This window comes from Pseudophryne corroboree, chromosome 1, assembly GCF_028390025.1.
Source record: "Pseudophryne corroboree isolate aPseCor3 chromosome 1, aPseCor3.hap2, whole genome shotgun sequence".
Lineage (NCBI taxonomy): Eukaryota > Metazoa > Chordata > Amphibia > Anura > Myobatrachidae > Pseudophryne > Pseudophryne corroboree.
The window spans coordinates 1,082,431,063-1,082,450,130 of NC_086444.1; the positions used below are offsets into that span (position 1 = coordinate 1,082,431,063).

At 47.1% G+C, this 19,068-nt stretch overlaps 1 protein-coding gene across 1 annotated transcript in view; it reads right to left on the reverse strand.

Annotated features, from left to right (window-relative positions):
- Positions 1-18,905, reverse strand: part of CHRNA9 (cholinergic receptor nicotinic alpha 9 subunit) — a 36,380-nt gene extending 17,475 nt beyond the window's left edge. Inside the window, exon 1 of the mRNA XM_063950737.1 lies at positions 18,802-18,905. Within this exon, the coding sequence (XP_063806807.1) occupies positions 18,802-18,868 (67 nt within the window). The 5' untranslated portion in view covers positions 18,869-18,905. The remainder of the gene's footprint in view (positions 1-18,801) is intronic.
- Between the last annotated feature and the right edge of the window lie 163 nt (positions 18,906-19,068).

The following is a 19,068-nucleotide window of genomic DNA, read 5'->3' on the forward strand; positions in this document are numbered from 1 at the left end:
ATTTCTGGCACTGGGGGCATTTCTGGCTCTGTGGGGGCATTTCTGGCACTGTGGGGGCATTTCTGGCACTGTGGGGGCATTTCTGGCACTGTGGGGGCATTTCTGGCTCTGTGGGGGCATATCTGGCACTGTGGGGGCATTTATGTATCTGGCATTGTGGGGGCATATCTGGCACTGTGGGGGCATATCTGGCACTGTGGGGGGCATATCTGGCACTGTGGGGGGCATATCTGGCTCAGTGGGGGGCATTTCTGGCTCAGTGGGGGGCATTTCTGGCACTGTGGGGGCATTTCTGGCACTGTGGGGGCATTGCATATCTGGCTCCGTGGGGGCATATCTGGCACTGTGGGGGCATATCTGGCACTGTGGGGGCATATCTGGCACTGTGGGGGCATATCTTGCACTGTGGGGGCATTGCATATCTGGCTCCGTGGGGGCATATCTGGCTCTGTGGGGGCATATCTGGCACTGTGGGGGCATATCTGGCACTGTGGGGGCATATCTGGCACTGTGGGGGCATATCTGGCACTGTGGGGGCATTGCATATCTGGCTCTGTGGGGGCATATCTGGGTCTGTGGGGGCATATCTGGCTCTGTGGGGGCATATCTGGCACTGTGGGGGCATATCTGGCACTGTGGGGGCATATCTTGCACTGTGGGGGCATTGCATATCTGGCTCCGTGGGGGCATATCTGGCTCTGTGGGGGCATTTATCTGGCTCTGTGGGGGCATTTATCTGGCTCTGTGGGGGCATTTATCTGGCTCTGTGGGGGCATTTATCTGGCACTGTGGGGGCATTTATGTATCAGGCACCGTGGGGGCATTTATGTATCAGGCACCGTGGGGGCATTTATGTATCAGGCACCGTGGGGGCATTTATGTATCTGGCACCGTGGGGGCATTTATGTATCTGGCACCGTGGGGGCATTTATGTATCTGGCACCGTGGGGGCATTTATGTATCTGGCACCGTGTGGGCATTTATGTATCTGGCACGTGGGGGCATTTATGTATCTGGCACTGTGGGGGCATTTATGTATCTGGCACTGTGGGGGCATTTCTTGCACTGTGGGGGCATATCTTGCACTGTGAGGGCATTAATGTATCTGGCACTGTGGGGGCATTTCATGCACTGTGGGGGCATTTCTTGCACTGTGGTGGCATATCTTGCACTGTGAGGGCATTAATGTATCTGGCACTGTGGGGGCATATCTGCGCTGTGGGGGCATTTATCCATCTGGAACTGTGTGGCCATTAATGTAGCTGGCACTGCTGGGGGGCATGTCACGTGTAGCTGGCACTGCTGGGGGGCATGTCATGTGTAGCTGGCACTGCTGGGGGGCATATCATGTAGTGTTCCCGCTAGGCGTCTGTGGCTGGGCAGTGTGTCTCAGTGCTCTACCTGGCGCAATGTGTCTAACGTGCTCTTATAGGAGGTTCTACCTGGTGCAATGTGTATTAGCTGCACTACTGTGTGGTGTAATGTGAATTGCCACTATAATGTGGCTACGCACCTTCCCCACGAAGTAACTCCCCTAAATTTTTGCGGCGCGCACTGTCCATGCTTTGGCGTGTGGAAATGGGAACAACAAGCATTACAGTATGTACATCATTTTGCCCACCTAACTTAAAAATGTGCCCTCCCTGTGATCAGCACCCTGCCCTAAAAAGTGAACACTATCACGTGTAGCTGGCACTGCTGGAGGGCATGTCATGTGTAGCTGGCACTGCTGGGGTACGAGACCACGCCCACTTTTTCAGGAGGCCATGCCCACTTTTCCAGGAGCGCGAGCGCCTTCGGTGCGCGCATGGGGGGGGGGCACTTTTACATTTTCTCGCTCAGGGTGCTAGTAGGCCTGGAGCCGGCCCTGGTGGTGCAGTTATGGTACCTGCATCAACTGCCATCATGTAGTATGCCAATCTGCCGTTTGTAAAGATCATTCATCGCATTGTCCCATCTGCACGTCGGGTGGGACAATGGGCCTAATTCATGTTTGGATGGAAATGTACAGTCGCAAGAAAGCCGCTGTGTATCACTAACTAAGCACTAAGCACTGAGCTTGTCTATCTTCTATAAGCCCGCCCCCAGACTCCCATTGGCTAGTTTCACAGAAGTCTCGGGGCGGGCTTATAGAAGATACAGAGCTGGCCCTAACCAATATGATGCCCTAGGCAAGATTTTGGCTGGTGACTCCTAGCACAAATGCTAGTTCCGCCTCTGACCTGTACCCCTTTCCCAGCACCATCACCCCTCACCCATAGCAGTCCTCATTTTGATGCTCCTACCCCCTATATTTTATATAGGAACAGTGTGCACATTCAGTGCGCAGCCCAAAACGGGATGTGTTCTTGCTGGGACGGGCATGACCACACAATAATACCCCCAGTTGAAATTACGCCACACAGTACTGCAACTTTATTCACATTATATCATGCAATAGTGTCTCTTATTCATGTTACATCACACAGTAGTACCACGTTACTCCTCACAGTAGTGCCCCTTATGCACATTACACCACACCATATTGCTCTTTATTCACATTAGACCACACAGTAGTGCCCTTTCTATACGTTACGCCACAATGTCCTGTAGTACACCTTATACACATAATGCCGTACATTAGTAATGCATTTATTCACATAATACCACACAGTAATGCCCCTTACACATAATGCCGCACATAAGCAATGCATTTCGTATGCAGATAGAGCCGCAGTCACACACAGAATATAGGCATGCTGCATATCATTTTAATCAGCAGAAGCTGCTTGTTCCTCTAGGCTTTCCATATGCCACAGGCAATTGCCTGGTTTGCCTGTGCCTAGGGCCGGCTCTGAAAAGATACACAAACTGAGCGCTGTGTCCCGTGCTGCTGCAGGTCAGTGAGACACAGCGGCGCTACTGATCTCTGGGTAAGGCAGCCTGCACATATTTTACATAGAACATAGAAACATAGAATTTGACGGCAGAGAAGAACCACTTGGCCCATCTAGTCTGCCCATTTTTTTTATCCTTTAGGTAATAGCAACCCTTTTTGAACCTTAATTCTTTGTAAGGATATTCATATGCCTATTCCAAGCATATTTAAATTGCTCTACAGTCTTAGCCTCTACCACCTCTGATGGGAGGCTATTCCACTTATCCACTACCCTTTCTGTGAAATAATTTTTCCTTAAATTTCCCCTGAACCTGCCTCCCTCCAGTTTCAGTGTATGTCCTCGAGTTCTAATACTTCTCTTCCTTTGAAGAATGTTTCCCTCCTGAACTTTGTTAAAACCTTTGGTATATTTGAAAGTTTCTATCATGTCTCCCCTTTCCCTTCTCTCCTCCATACTATACATGTTAAGATCTTTTAGCCTTTCCGGGTAAGTTTTGTGATGTAGGCCATGCACCATTTTAGTTGCCCTTCTTTGTACACTCTCTAATGTATTTATATCCTTCTGGAGATATGGTCTCCAGAACTGGACACAGTATTCCAGATGAGGCCACACCAATGACCTATACAGTGGCATTATTACTTCTCTTTTCCTGCTACTGACTCCTCTCCCTATGCAACTAAGCATCTGACTTGCCTTTCTCATTGCTTTGTTGCATTGCTTTCCTGCCTTTAAGTCACTTGAAATAGTGACTCCTAAATCCCTTTCCTCCTCAGTAGTTTTCCATTATAGTACCCTTGATACTATATTTAGTAGAGATGAGCGCCTGAAATTTTTCGGGTTTTGTGTTTTGGTTTTGGGTTCGGTTCCGCGGCCGTGTTTTGGGTTCGAACGCGTTTTGGCAAAACCTCACCGAATTTTTTTTGTCGGATTCGGGTGTGTTTTGGATTCGGGTGTTTTTTTCAAAAAACACTAAAAAACAGCTTAAATCATAGAATTTGGGGGTCATTTTGATCCCAAAGTATTATTAACCTCAAAAACCATAATTTACACTCATTTTCAGTCTATTCTGAATACCTCACACCTCACAATATTATTTTTAGTCCTAAAATTTGCACCGAGGTCGCTGTGTGAGTAAGATAAGCGACCCTAGTGGCCGACACAAACACCGGGCCCATCTAGGAGTGGCACTGCAGTGTCACGCAGGATGTCCCTTCCAAAAAACCCTCCCCAAACAGCACATGACGCAAAGAAAAAAAGAGGCGCAATGAGGTAGCTGTGTGAGTAAGATTAGCGACCCTAGTGGCCGACACAAACACCGGGCCCATCTAGGAGTGGCACTGCAGTGTCACGCAGGATGGCCCTTCCAAAAAACCCTCCCCAAACAGCACATGACGCAAAGAAAAAAAGAGGCTTTTTACTGATATTTGGTGTTTTGGATTTGACATGCTCTGTACTATGACATTGGGCATCGGCCTTGGCAGACGACGTTGCTGGCATTTCATCGTCTCGGCCATGACTAGTGGCAGCAGCTTCAGCACGAGGTGGAAGTGGATCTTGATCTTTCCCTAATTTTGGAACCTCAACATTTTTGTTCTCCATATTTTAATAGGCACAACTAAAAGGCACCTCAGGTAAACAATGGAGATGGATGGATTGGATACTAGTATACAATTATGGACGGGCTGCCGAGTGCCGACACAGAGGTAGCCACAGCCGTGAACTACCGCACTGTACTGTGTCTGCTGCTAATATATAGACTGGTTGATAAAGAGATAGTATACTCGTAACTAGTATGTATGTATAAAGAAAGAAAAAAAAACCACGGTTAGGTGGTATATACAATTATGGACGGGCTGCCGAGTGCCGACACAGAGGTAGCCACAGCCGTGAACTACCGCACTGTACTGTGTCTGCTGCTAATATATAGACTGGTTGATAAAGAGATAGTATACTCGTAACTAGTATGTATGTATAAAGAAAGAAAAAAAAAACACGGTTAGGTGGTATATACAATTATGGACGGGCTGCCGAGTGCCGACACAGAGGTAGCCACAGCCGTGAACTACCGCACTGTACTGTGTCTGCTGCTAATATATAGACTGGTTGATAAAGAGATAGTATACTCGTAACTAGTATGTATGTATAAAGAAAGAAAAAAAAACCACGGTTAGGTGGTATATACAATTATGGACGGGCTGCCGAGTGCCGACACAGAGGTAGCCACAGCCGTGAACTACCGCACTGTACTGTGTCTGCTGCTAATATAGACTGGTTGATAAAGAGATAGTATACTCGTAACTAGTATGACTATAAAGAAAGAAAAAAAAACCACGGTTAGGTGGTATATACAATTATGGACGGGCTGCCGAGTGCCGACACAGAGGTAGCCACAGCCGTGAACTACCGCACTGTACTGTGTCTGCTGCTAATATAGACTGGTTGATAAAGAGATAGTATACTCGTAACTAGTATGTATGTATAAAGAAAGAAAAAAAAACCACGGTTAGGTGGTATATACAATTATGGACGGGCTGCCGAGTGCCGACACAGAGGTAGCCACAGCCGTGAACTACCGCACTGTACTGTGTCTGCTGCTAATATATAGACTGGTTGATAAAGAGATAGTATACTCGTAACTAGTATGTATGTATAAAGAAAGAAAAAAAAACCACGGTTAGGTGGTATATACAATTATGGACGGGCTGCCGAGTGCCGACACAGAGGTAGCCACAGCCGTGAACTACCGCACTGTACTGTGTCTGCTGCTAATATATAGACTGGTTGATAAAGAGATAGTATACTCGTAACTAGTATGTATGTATAAAGAAAGAAAAAAAAACCACGGTTAGGTGGTATATACAATTATGGACGGGCTGCCGAGTGCCGACACAGAGGTAGCCACAGCCGTGAACTACCGCACTGCACTGTGTCTGCTGCTAATATAGACTGGTTGATAAAGAGATAGTATACTACTAATATTATATACTGGTGGTCAGGTCACTGGTCACTAGTCACACTGGCAGTGGCACTCCTGCAGCAAAAGTGTGCACTGTTTAATTTTAATATAATATTATGTACTCCTGGCTCCTGCTATAACCTATAACTGGCACTGCAGTAGTGCTCCCCAGTCTCCCCCACAATTATAAGCTGTGTGAGCTGAGCAGTCAGACAGATATATAATATATATAGATGATGCAGCACACTGGCCTGAGCCTGAGCAGTGCACACAGATATGGTATGTGACTGACTGAGTCACTGTGTGTATCGATTTTTTCAGGCAGAGAACGGATATATTAAATAAACTGCACTGTGTGTCTGGTGGTCACTCACTATATAATATATTATGTACTCCTGGCTCCTGCTATAACCTATAACTGGCACTGCAGTAGTGCTCCCCAGTCTCCCCCACAATTATAAGCTGTGTGAGCTGAGCAGTCAGACAGATATATATAATATTATATATAGATAATAGATGATGCAGCCCACTGGCCTGAGCCTGAGCAGTGCACACAGATATGGTATGTGACTGAGTCACTGTGTGCTGTGTATCGCTTTTTTCAGGCAGAGAACGGATTATAAATAAAAGTGGTGGTCACTGGTCACTATCAGCAAAACTCTGCACTGTACACTACTGAGTACTCCTAATGCTCCCCAAAATTAGTAAATCAAGTGTCTCTCTAATCTATTCTAATTCTAAACGGAGAGGACGCCAGCCACGTCCTCTCCCTATCAATCTCAATGCACGTGTGAAAATGGCGGCGACGCGTGGCTCCTTATATAGAATCCGAGTCTCGCGATAGAATCCGAGCCTCGCGAGAATCCGACAGCGTCATGATGACGTTCGGGCGCGCTCGGGTTAACCGAGCAAGGTGGGAAGATCCGAGTCGCTCGGACCCGTGAAAAAAAACATGAAGTTCTGGCGGGTTCGGATTCAGAGAAACCGAACCCGCTCATCTCTAATATTTAGCCTTTGGGTTTTTGAGACCCAAGTGAATGATTTTTCATTTTTTAGCATTAAACTGTAGTTGCCATGTTCTTGACCATTTCTCTGACGTCCTAGTGGATGCTGGGAACTCCGTAAGGACCATGGGGAATAGCGGCTCCGCAGGAGACTGGGCACAACTAAAGAAAGCTTTAGGTCACCTGGTGTGCACTGGCTCCTCCCACTATGACCCTCCTCCAAGCCTCAGTTAGATTTTGTGCCCGGCCGAGGTTGGATACACACTAGGGGCTCTCCTGAGCCCTTAGAAAGAAAGTATAGATTTAGGTTTTTTATTTTCAGTGAGACCTGCTGGCAACAGGCTCACTGCAGCGAGGGACTAAGGGGAGAAGAAGCGAACTCGCCTGCTTGCAGCCGGATTGGGCTTCTTAGGCTACTGGACACCATTAGCTCCAGAGGGATCGACCGCAGGCCCAGTCCTTGGTGTTCGGTCCCGGAGCCGCGCCGCCGTCCCCCTTACAGAGCCAGAAGCAAGAAGAGGTCCGGAAAATCGGCGGCAGAAGACATCAGTCTTCACCAAGGTAGCGCACAGCACTGCAGCTGTGCGCCATTGCTCCTCATGTACACCTCACACTCCGGTCACTGAGGGTGCAGGGCGCTGGGGGGGGGGCGCCCTGAGCAGCAATATTAACACCTAGGCTGGCAAAAATACCACAATATATAGCCCCAGAGGCTATATATGTGGTAAATACCCCTGCCAGAATCCAGAAAAAAGCGGGAGAAAAGTCCGCGAAAAAGGGGCGGAGCTATCTCCCTCAGACACACTGGCGCCATTTTCTCTTCACAGTGCAGCTGGAAGAAAGCTCCCCAAGCTCTCCCCTGTAGTTTTCAGGCTCAAAGGGTTAAAAAGAGAGGGGGGCACTAAATTTAGGCGCAATATTATATATACAAGCAGCTATTGGGGAAATTTCACTCAGTTATAGTGTTAATCCCCACATTATATAGCGCTCTGGTGTGTGCTGGCATACTCTCTCTCTGTCTCCCCAAAGGGCTTTGTGGGGTCCTGTCCTCAGTCAGAGCATTCCCTGTGTGTGTGCGGTGTGTCGGTACAGCTGTGTCGACATGTTTAATGAGGAGGCTTATATGGTGACGGAGCAGATGCCGATAAATGTGATGTCGCCCCCTGTGGGGCCGACACCAGAGTGGATGGTTAGGTGAAAGGTATTAACCGACAGTGTCAACTCCTTACATAAAAGGGTGGATGACGTAACAGCTGTGGGACAGCCGGCTTCTCAGTCCGCGCCTGCCCAGGCGTCTCAAAGGCCATCAGGGGCTCAAAAAACGCCCGCTCACTCAGATGGCAGACACAGATGTCGACACGGAGTCTGACTCCAGTGTCGACAAGGTTGAGACATATACACAATCCACTAGGAACATCCGTGACTTAATCCCGGCAATAAAAAATGTGTTACACATTTCTGACATTAACCCAAGTACCACTAAAAAAAAGGGTTTTATGTTTGGGGAGAAAAAGCAGGCAGTGTTTTGTTCCCCCATCAGATGAATGAATGAAGTGTGTGAAAAGCGTGGGTTCCCCCCGATAAGAAACTGGTAATTTCTAAAAAGTTACTGATGGCGTACCCTTTCCCGCCAGAGGATAAGTTACGCTGGGAGATATCCCCTAGGGTGGATAAGGCGCTCACACGGTTGTCAAAAAAGGTGGCACTGCCGTTTTAGGAACGGCCACTTTGAAGGTACCTGTTGATAAAAAGCAGGAGGCTATCCTGAAGTCTGTATTTACACACTCAGGTACTAGACTGAGACCTGCAGATCGTGCTGCTGCAGCGTGGTCGGTGACCCTGTCACACATGAGAACATATTAAAGACGTCGTCTTATATATGAGGGATGCACAGAGGGATATTTTGCCGGCTGGCATTCAAAATGAATGTAATGACCATTCTGTCAGGAGGGTATTAGAGACCTGTCACTGGACAGGTGATGCTGACTTTAAAAGGCGCATAGAGACTCTGCCTTATAAGGGTGAGGAATTATTTGGGGATGGTCTCTGGGACCTCGTATCCATTACCTCAGGTTTCCTCACAGACTAAGAAAGCACTGTATTATCAGGTACAGTCCTTTCGGCTTCAGAAAAGCAAGCGGGTCAAAGGCACTTCCTTTCTGTACAGAGACATGGGGAGAGGGAAAAAGCTGCACCAGTCAGCCTGTTCCCAGAATCAAAATTCTTCTCTCGCTTCCTCTGAGTCCACAGCATGACGCGGGGGCTCCACAGGTGTAGCCAGGTACGGTGGGGGGCCGTCTCAAAAATTTCAGCGATCAGTGGGCTCGCTCACAGGTGGATCCCTGTTTCATTCAAGTAGTATTTCAGGGGTACAAGCTGGAATTCGAGATGTCTCCCCCCCGCCGTTTCCTCAAATATGCCTTGACGACAACTCCCTCAGGCAGGGAGGCTGCGCTAGAGGCAATTAATAAGCTGTATTCCCAGCAGGTAATACTCAAGGTGCTTCTACTTCAACAAGGACGGGGTTACTATTCCACACGGTTTGGGGTACCGAAACCGCATGGTTCGGTGTGACCCATTTTATATTTAAAATCCTTGAACACATACATAAAAAAATTCAAGTTCAAGATGGAATCGCTCAGGGCGGTTTTTGCAAGCCTGGACGAGGGGGATTACATGGGATCCTGGGACATCAAGGATGCTTACCTGCATGTCCCCATTTACCATCCTCGCCAGGAGTACCTCAGATTTGTGGTACAGGATTACCATTACCAAGTCCAGACACTGCCGTTTGGACTGTACATGGCACCGAGGGTGTTTACCAAGGTAATGGCCAAAATGATGATACTCCTTCGAAAAAAGGGAGTTTTAATTATCCCGTACTTGGACAATATCCTTATAAGGGCAAGGTCCAAGGAGCAGTTGCTAGTCGGGGTAGCACTATTTTGGAAAGTGCTACAACAGCACGGTTGGATTCTAAACAGTCCAAAGTCACAGCTGGTTCCTACGACACGTCTACTGTTCCTGGGGATGGTTCTGGACACAGAACAGAAATAAGTGTTTCTCCCGGAGGAGAAAGCCAAGGAACTGTCATCTCTAGTCAGAGACCTCCTGAAGCAAAAACAGGTATCGGTGCATCATTGCACGCGAGTCCTGGGAAAAAATGGTAGCTTCCTACGAAGCAATCCCATTCGGCAGGTTCCATGCAAGAGGGCCGCAGGTTCGACATACAGGACTAGGTCCTAGTGACCATGGATGCCAGCCTTTGAGGCTGGGGGGCAGTCACACAGGGAAAAAACTTCCAGGGACTTTGGTCAAGTCAAGTGACTTCCCTACACATAAATATTCTGGAACTGAGGGCCATTTACAATGCCCTGAGTCAGGCAAGGCCTCTGCTTCAAAACCAGCCGGTACTGATCCAATCAGACAACATCACGGCAGTCGCCCATGTAAACCAACGGGGCGGCACAAGAAGCAGGATGGCGATGGCAGAAGCCACAAGGATTCTCCGATGGGCGGAAAATCATGTGTTAACACTGTCAGCAGTGTTCATTCCCGGAGTGGACGACTGGGAAGCAGATCTTCTCAGCGGACACGACCTCCACCCGGGAGAGTGGGGATTTCATCCAGAAGTCTTCCAAAGGATTGTACACCATTGGGAAAGGCCACAGGTGGACATGATGGCGTCCCGCCTCAACAAAAAGCTATAAAAGATATTGCGCCAGATCAAAGGACCCTCAGGCGATAGCTGTGGACGCTCTGGTAACACCGTGGGTGTACCAGTCGGTTTATGTGTTCCTCCCTCTGCCTCTCATACAAAAGGTACTGAGAATAATAGGAAGGCGAGGAGTAAGAACGATACTCGTGGTTCCAGATTGGCCAAGAAGAGCTTGGTACCCAGAACTTCAAGAAATTATATCAGAGGACCCATGGCCTCTGCCGCTCAGACAGGACCTGCGGCAGCAGGGGCCCTGTCTGTTCCAAGACTTACCGCGGCTACGTTTTGACGGCATGGCGGTTGAACGCCGGATCCTAAAGGAAAAGGGCATTCCGGAGGAAGTCATTCCTACGCTGATTCAAGCCAGGAAAGATGTAACTGCAAAACATTATCACCGCATATGGCAAAAATATGTTGCTTGGTGTGAGGCCAAAAAGGCCCCAACAGAGGAATTTCAACTAGGTCGATTTCTGCATTTCCTACAAGCAGGAGTGTCTATGGGCCTAAAATTAGGCTCCATTAAGGTACAGATCTCGGCTCTGTCGATTTTCTTCCAAAAAGAACTAGCTTCAGTACCTGAAGTTCAGACATTGTAAAAGGAGTGCTGCATATTCAGCCCCCGGTTGTGCCTCCAGTGGCACCTTGGGTTCTCAACGTGGTGTTGAGTTTCTTAAAATCACATTGGTGTGAGCCACTAAAAACCGTGGATCTAAAATATCTCACGCGGAAAGTGGTCATGTTATTGGCCTTGGCTTCGGCCAGGCGTGTATCAGAATTGGCGGCTTTGTCATAAAAAAGTCCTTATCTGATTTTCCATATGGATAGGGCAGAATTGAGGACTCGTCCCCAGTTTCTCCCTAAGGTGATATCAGCTTTTCACTTGAACCAACTATTGTAGTGCCTGCGGCTACTAGGGACTTGGAGGATTCCAAGTTACTGGACGTAGTCAGGCCCTTGAAAAATTATGTTTCCAGGACGGCTAGAGTCAGGAGAACTGACTCGCTGTTTATCCTGTATGCACCCAGCAAACTGGGTGCTCCTGCTTCTAAGCAGACTATTGCTCGCTGGATTTGTAGCACAATTCAGCTGGCGCATTCTGCGGCTGGACTACCGCAGCCAAAATCTGTAAAAGCCCATTCCACAAGGAAGGTGGGCTCATCTTGGGCAGCTGCCCGAGGGGTCTCGGCTTTCCAACTTTGCCGAGCTGCAACTTGGTCAGGGGCAAACACGTTTGCTAAATTCTACAAAATTGATACCCTGGCTGAGGAGGACCTGGAGTTCTCTCATTCGGTGCTGCAGAGTCATCCGCACTCTCCCGCCCGTTTGGGAGCTTTGGTATAATCCCCATGGTCCTTACGGAGTTCCCAGCATCCACTAGGACGTCAGAGAAAATAAGATTTTACTCACCGGTAAATCTATTTCTCGTAGTCCGTAGTGGATGCTGGGCGCCCATCCCAAGTGCGGATTGTCTGCAATACTTGTATATAGTTATTGCCTAACTAAAGGGTTATTGTTGAGCCATCTGTTGAGAGGCTCAGTTATATTCATACTGTTAACTGAGTATAGTATCACGAGTTATACGGTGTGATTGGTGTGGCTGGTATGAGTCTTACCCGGGATTCAAAATCCTTCCTTATTATGTCAGCTCGTCCGGGCACAGTGTCCTAACTGAGGCTTGGAGGAGGGTCATAGTGGGAGGAGCCAGTGCACACCAGGTGACCTAAAGCTTTCTTTAGTTGTGCCCAGTCTCCTGCGGAGCCGCTATTCCCCATGGTCCTTACGGAGTTCCCAGCATCCACTACGGACTACGAGAAATAGATTTACCGGTGAGTAAAATCTTATTTTTTCAAGCCTAGCTAGGTCATCAATCATTTGTTTTACCCCTCCTGGTGTGTCTACCCTGTTGCATATCTTTGTATCATCTGCAAAAAGGCATACCTTCCCTTCAATACCATTTGCAATGTCACCAACAAAGATATTAAAGAGAACTGGTCCGAGTACAGATCCCTGGGGTACTCCACTGGTAACATTTCCCTCCATAGATTGCACTCCATTGACTACAACTGTCTGTTTCCTATCCTGCATCCAGGTTCTTATCCATTTAACTATTTTATAATCCACCCCCACACTTTCAAGTTTATTTAGCAGTCTGCGATATGGGACAGTGTCAAATGCCTTACTAAAGTCTAGATATGCTACATCTACAGCTCCCCCTTGATCTATTATTTTCATCACAGAGTCAAAAAAGTCAATAAGATTTGTTTGGCATGATCTCCCACCAGTAAATCCATGCTGTTTTGGATCCTGTAAGTTGTTTGATTTAAGATATTCCACAACTCTTTATTTTAGTAGTTTTTCCATTACTTTCCCTACTACTGATGTAAGGCTTACTGGTCTGTAGTTACTTGCTTCTTCCTTGCTTCCACTTTTGTACAGTGGAACTACATTTGCTCTTTTCCAGTCCTCTGGAATGGCACTTGTATTTAGTGACTGGTTAAATAATTCTGTTAATGGTGCCACCAGCACATCTTTTAGCTCTTTTAGTATCCTTGGGTGTATCCCATATGGCCCCGTTGATTTATCCACGTTTAGTTTTGAAAGTTCAGTTAGGACCTTCTCCTCTGTAAATGTACTTTCATCTACCTTATTTTTATGAATGTCCTTGCAACATAACTGGGGCCCCTTCCCTTCTCCTTCTGTAGTAAATACTGAGCAAAAATAATTATTTAGGTGTTCTGCTATTGCCTTGTCTCCCTCCACCAAATTCTCACTCTCTGTCTTAAGTCTTATTATTCCTCCATTTGATTTTCTCCTTTCATTTATATACTTAAAAAAAGTTTTGCCCCCTTTATCTACTGACAGGGCCATTTTCTCCTCAGCTTCTGCCTTTGGTAGTCTAATCACTTTCTTAACATCCTTCCGTCTGTCAAGATACATCTCTTTGTCATTATTATTTTGAATCTGTTTGTATTTCCTTAAAGCCATCTTTTTTGCTTTCACACTAGTTGATACTTCTTTTGTAAACCACACTGGCTTCCTTTTCCTGGTGCTTTTCCTAACACTTTTGATACAAAGGTAGTTGCCCTTAGTATTGCACTTTTCAGTTTTTCCCATCTCTCCTGCACCCCTTCCAAGTTCTTCCAGTCCGCCAATGAATCACTTAAACATCTCCCCATTTTTGCAAAGTCAGCATTTCTAAAATCCAACACCTTTGTTTTTGTGTGACAGGAGTTGGATCCTGTCTTTATACTAAACCATACTGCTTGATGATCACTGGATCCCAGGTGCTCACCCACATATATGTCTGATATCCTGTCACCATTTGTAAGAATTAAATCTAATATTGAGTCATTGCGAGTGGGCTCCCTCACCAATTGCTTGAGAGATGCTCCCTGTAAGGAATTTAGAAATTTGCCACTTGTATCTGAACTTGCAAAGGATCCCTCCCAATTTACATCAGATAACTTAAAGTCTCCCATGATTATGACTTCTCCCTTTAGAGCCATTTTAGAGATGTCCAACAATAGGTTCCTGTCCAAATCCTGCCCCTGCCCTGGTGGTCTATAGATCACCCCAAAGCGAATAATGTCCTTCTCCCCAGTTTCCGTGGTGACCCAAAGGGCCTCAGTTTTGTCCTCAACATTTCATATTAAAGTAGCATTTATGCTTTTTTTCACATACATTGCTACCCCTCCTCCTATTCTTCCCATTCTATCCTTCCTAAATAAATTGTATCCTGGTATAGCTATGTCCCAGTCATGATTCTCAGTGCACCATGACTCAGTAATTGCAACAGTATCCACATTGCATATATGTTTAGATGAGCTGATCAGTTCCCCCCTGCAATGTGTGGCCGGCGCTGCAACCCAGGAGGAGCAGCCGCCACTGGTTATATGTACAATGGGGCCCATTTATCAATGAGTTTTATCATATGCAACGAGCACATCAGCTCCTGACTGACGTATTTGAAAAATGACAGTTGTGAGCTTATTGGTAGGAGCACCACTTGTCCTATGCGACGAGTTTTAAAACATGTTGCATATGATAAAACTCGTTGATAAATGGGCCCCTTTATACCATACAAAAAAAAGCCTTTTATGGAAATAAAAGCAGTAATTGCATCCCTCTTGTTTTTATTTACAAATGAGAAAAATTATTCAGAAAATGTTTGATTATACAAATTTAACTTATCTACAGCCAACAAACTATTTTCTACACCGATTCATAGAAAAGATTTGTTACAACCCAGTACACTACCACTGTACACTTCCAGCTTACATTAGAATATATATATATATATATATATATATATTTCAATAGGTTTTAAAATCATTATGAGATAACTAGGATACAGTCATGGAATAAATATATATATATATATATATATATAAAATATTGTGAGATAACTAGGATACAGTTATGGATATTTACAGGCATTATTATCGGACAGTTTGTATGGCCGGCGTTACACAATCGGCCTAATTCAGATCTGATCACAGCAGCAAATTTGTTAGCTAATGGGCAAAACCATGTGCACTGCAGGGCAGAGCCGTACCTAGACTTTTTGGTGCCCTGTGCCAGATAGAGAATTGGCGCCCACCCCCACCCCCCATTATTTCAATAGGGACATAAGGTACATACATCGCGGGGAAGGAGCATGACAAACTTGATCCCAGAGAAAGCCCATGCTATGATGCCCTGTCCCACATTTTATACTGTAACAAAATGGATTTGGATGCAAATCCTCTTTATAACACATTCATGCACTCAACCCAAGAGCTCGCACCATTCAGTCACTATACCCCTCATTAAATAACACATTTCAATATACTGCGACACCCAGGACTCAAACCCACAACCTGCTGCGCAGGGCCGTAACTACGTGTGTGCAGAGTGGGCATTGCACACAGCGCACTTGTGATGGAGGAGCATTGTACGCTGACCCCCCCAATTGGCTGCCCTGTTGTGTTTTAATGTGGCAGCAGTGGCAAGTCCCCCACTGTGCAGACGTGTGTTCTGCTGCGGGTGCGGGCACACCTGTCTGTGGGGTTAGCTGGGGGGAGAGGCAGCTGGCAACAGCTCCAGAGCAGGTGAGCACTCTGGCTGGGCTGTGTCTGCTATTTGTGTAACAGCGTGGGCAGAGCTTCTAACAACGGCAGCGCAGATTGTAAAGGAGAGGGGGCGGGCTGCAGGGGGGGAAATGGTGCCGGACTCCGGAGTCTCAGACAACCCACCCACCAAGCAGACTTGCCTACCCACGGGAGCCTCCCGTATTTTGCCAGAGTGTCGAGCAACCCCCGGCTTCCCACTGCACGCGGCTCCCCTCACCGTCCCCCCTTCTCCCTTACCGGAATTAAAGGAGGAGAAGCCAGTACTACGGAGGGACCGGATGCTATATGTGGTCCCGCCCCCAGTAGCACGTCAGTCACCATGCTAAACTGTACCGGCACCTTCCAGAGGCTTGCAGTTTGGAGGAGTCTGTGGAGCTCCTCCAGTCACCAGTCCCCCCCAGCATACACTCAGAGTTGCCAGCACCACAATCAGTGACAGGCAGCAGAGCCACTGCGGTCCCATCAACCAAAAGTTCGGAAGACCCACAAATCGCAACATTTTGGGGGCGGAGCCTAATAGAATGTTGCCTTGTCCTGGACCTGGAGGCAGCTGACAGCTGATCCCCTGCTTGGTGAGTGTGGAGGTGTGTGTGTTACATATGTATGTGTGTATTGTGTATCGATATATGTGTGTGTATGCATGCATGTACTATATGTATATATATATATATATATATATGTATACACAGTGGCGGGAACTACGGCCAGTGCAAGCAGTGCCTTGCACTGGGGCCCACTACTGTCCAGGGACCCAAAGCCAGCGCGGCATGTAATGAGTCAAACTGACTCATTACATGCCGCTGCCCGCTGAGGAGAGGAGCGCTGCACCACGGGGGGAAGGAGGAGGGAGCCGCAGCAGCGCAGTGTAATTGGTGGAGGCGCTGCTGCTACTGCTGTCCCTCTCCTTCACCATAGGCTGTCCTCCGCCGCTGTGATGAGGGAAGCGCTTCCCAGCATTTACAGTGCCGGAGAACAGCCTATGGTGAAGGAAAGGGACAGCAGCAGCAGCGCCTCCTCCAATTACACTGCACTGCTGCAGCTCCCTCCTCCACCTCCCTCCTCCTCTTTCTCCCCTGCCCGGGATCATCATCTGCCATCAAGCTGCACCGAGGAGCCTGACTGCCAGCAGAGACAGTAAGTATAATCTTTTCTTTCTTTCTGTCTGTCTGTCTGTCTATCTATCTACATATTCTGTCTGTCTGCCACAATGTGTAAAAAGGGAAACTGGCTTCCTTAATGTGTAAAAAGGGGACGCTGTCTGCCGTAATGTGTAAAAAGGGAACGCTGTCTGCCGTAATGTGTAAAAAGGGAACGCTGTCTGTCGTAATGTGTAAAAAGGGGGCGCTGTCTGCTGTAATGTGTAAAAAGGGGACGCTGTCTGCCGTTATGTGTAAAAAGGGGGCGCTGTCTGCTGTAATGTGTAAAAAGGGGACGCTGTCTGCGGTAATGTGTAAAAAGGAGGACGCTGTCTGCCATAATGTGTAAAAAGGCAACGCTGTCTGCTGTAATGTGTAAAAAGGGGACGCTGTCTGCTGTAATGTGTAAAAAGGGGATGCTGTCTGCCGAAATGTGTAAAAAAGGGGACGCTGTCTGTCCTAATGTGTAAAAAAGGGGGACGCTGTCTGCCGTAATGTGTAAAAAGAGGACGCTGTCTGCCGTAATGTGTATAAAGGGGAATCTGTCCGCTGTAATGTGTAAAAGGGGCTCTACCTGGTGTAGTGGTGCTACTGTGCGGCGTAATTTGGATAATGGAGACTACTGTGCACCGTTATATGAATTGGTATTAGTTTGTGGCCACGCCCCTATATTTTTGGCGCGCACCTATGGCACGCACTGCCTGTTTACATAGAGGGGGGCTCCAATGCCGTTTCTTGCACACATCGCTAAAATGTCTAGTTACGGCACTGCTGCTGCATCCCAGCCAAACACCCCACCCACCGAGCCACTTGATCTTGCATAAAAACTATGAGATTTCTTACTATATGAAGCTACCTGTGCCCAGTAAAGAAATAACCAGCACCATAATCGAGCAGATACCTGCAGTGTGCAGCTACACCTCCAATCCCTTGCAGCCACACACTACATAGATCAGCCCAGCCGCAATACTGATTACCCCTTCACAAACTACAAGGTAAGCTTCAAATAGTTAGGACTCTTCAAAGAGCTATCAAGTCAAGTCCATGAACTCTGTATAGGTATTAGTGACAGAAGGGATCAGGGTAGGAGACAGCGGTGGTCAGGAGATGCTGGGCTTTGAAAAAGGGGGGTAGCTGCAAGTGAAAGTAATTAAAACAGATAATTGACGAGTGCCGCCAACAGTGCCTCCTACCCTGCAGTGCTATGTGCAGTGCCCCTTCCGCACACACCTAGTTACGGCCCTGCTGCAGGGAGGCAGATATAACATGTGCAGAGAGAGTTAGATTTGGGTGGGGTGTGTTCAAACTGAAATCTAAATTGCAGTGTAACAGTAAAGCAGCCAGTATTTACCCTGCACAGAAACAAAATAACCCACCCAAATCTAACTCTCTCTGCGCATGTTATATCTGCAACCCCTGCAGTGCACATGGTTTTGCCCATTAGCTAACAAATTTGCTGCTGCGAACAGATCTGAATTAGTCCCTTTGTCAGTAGCAAAACATTCCTATGTATCTGTCTGCAATAAAACAAGTGACATAATTAAACACAAAGCAGCCTTTACAGTTTCTATGGTGCTTGCTTACTATTATATCTACTCCCTCCACACGTGTGGGTGTGATACATATTCCCAGTAATGTGTATACAGGTCCTCTGCAGCACTCCCTGCATGTTCTCCTCCCCAGTGCAACTAAGCATTTCACTTGCACTCTCATTCAACCACAGAACTACATTTTTACCAGGCTTACATACAGTATGCCTATGATTACATGCTAAAACACAGTCCACAGGGCACCCCAACAGTCCAGGTTTTAGGTATATCCATGGCTCAGCACAGATGATTAAATCAAATTGACTGAGGTACTAATTAGGAGACCTCTGCCCATGCATGGATATACTTAAACCCTGGACCATTGGGGAGCCTTGAAGGACCGTGTTTGAGAACATCTGGGTTACGGTAAATCAGCTGCTTGTGATAATTAGTGGTAGGTCATCTCACCTTTCAGATGCAGAGATGCGGAAATAAGCCATGTTAATCGGTAAAGAGTTGCCGACTCAGCCTTCATTGTGTACAGTGATGTCCTGCTGTAGTGTATTTCCCTACACCTAGCAATCCTGAACGACTGGTGAATTGTTTACTCACGCTGACAAACTTAGAGAAACAGGTTCATTCTTACTATACTGAAGTCTTTCCTAGTACCTGTAGTGATGTGGGGATAAACAAGGAAGGCACCCAGTGTTCTCTAATAACCAGAGAGAAACTGAT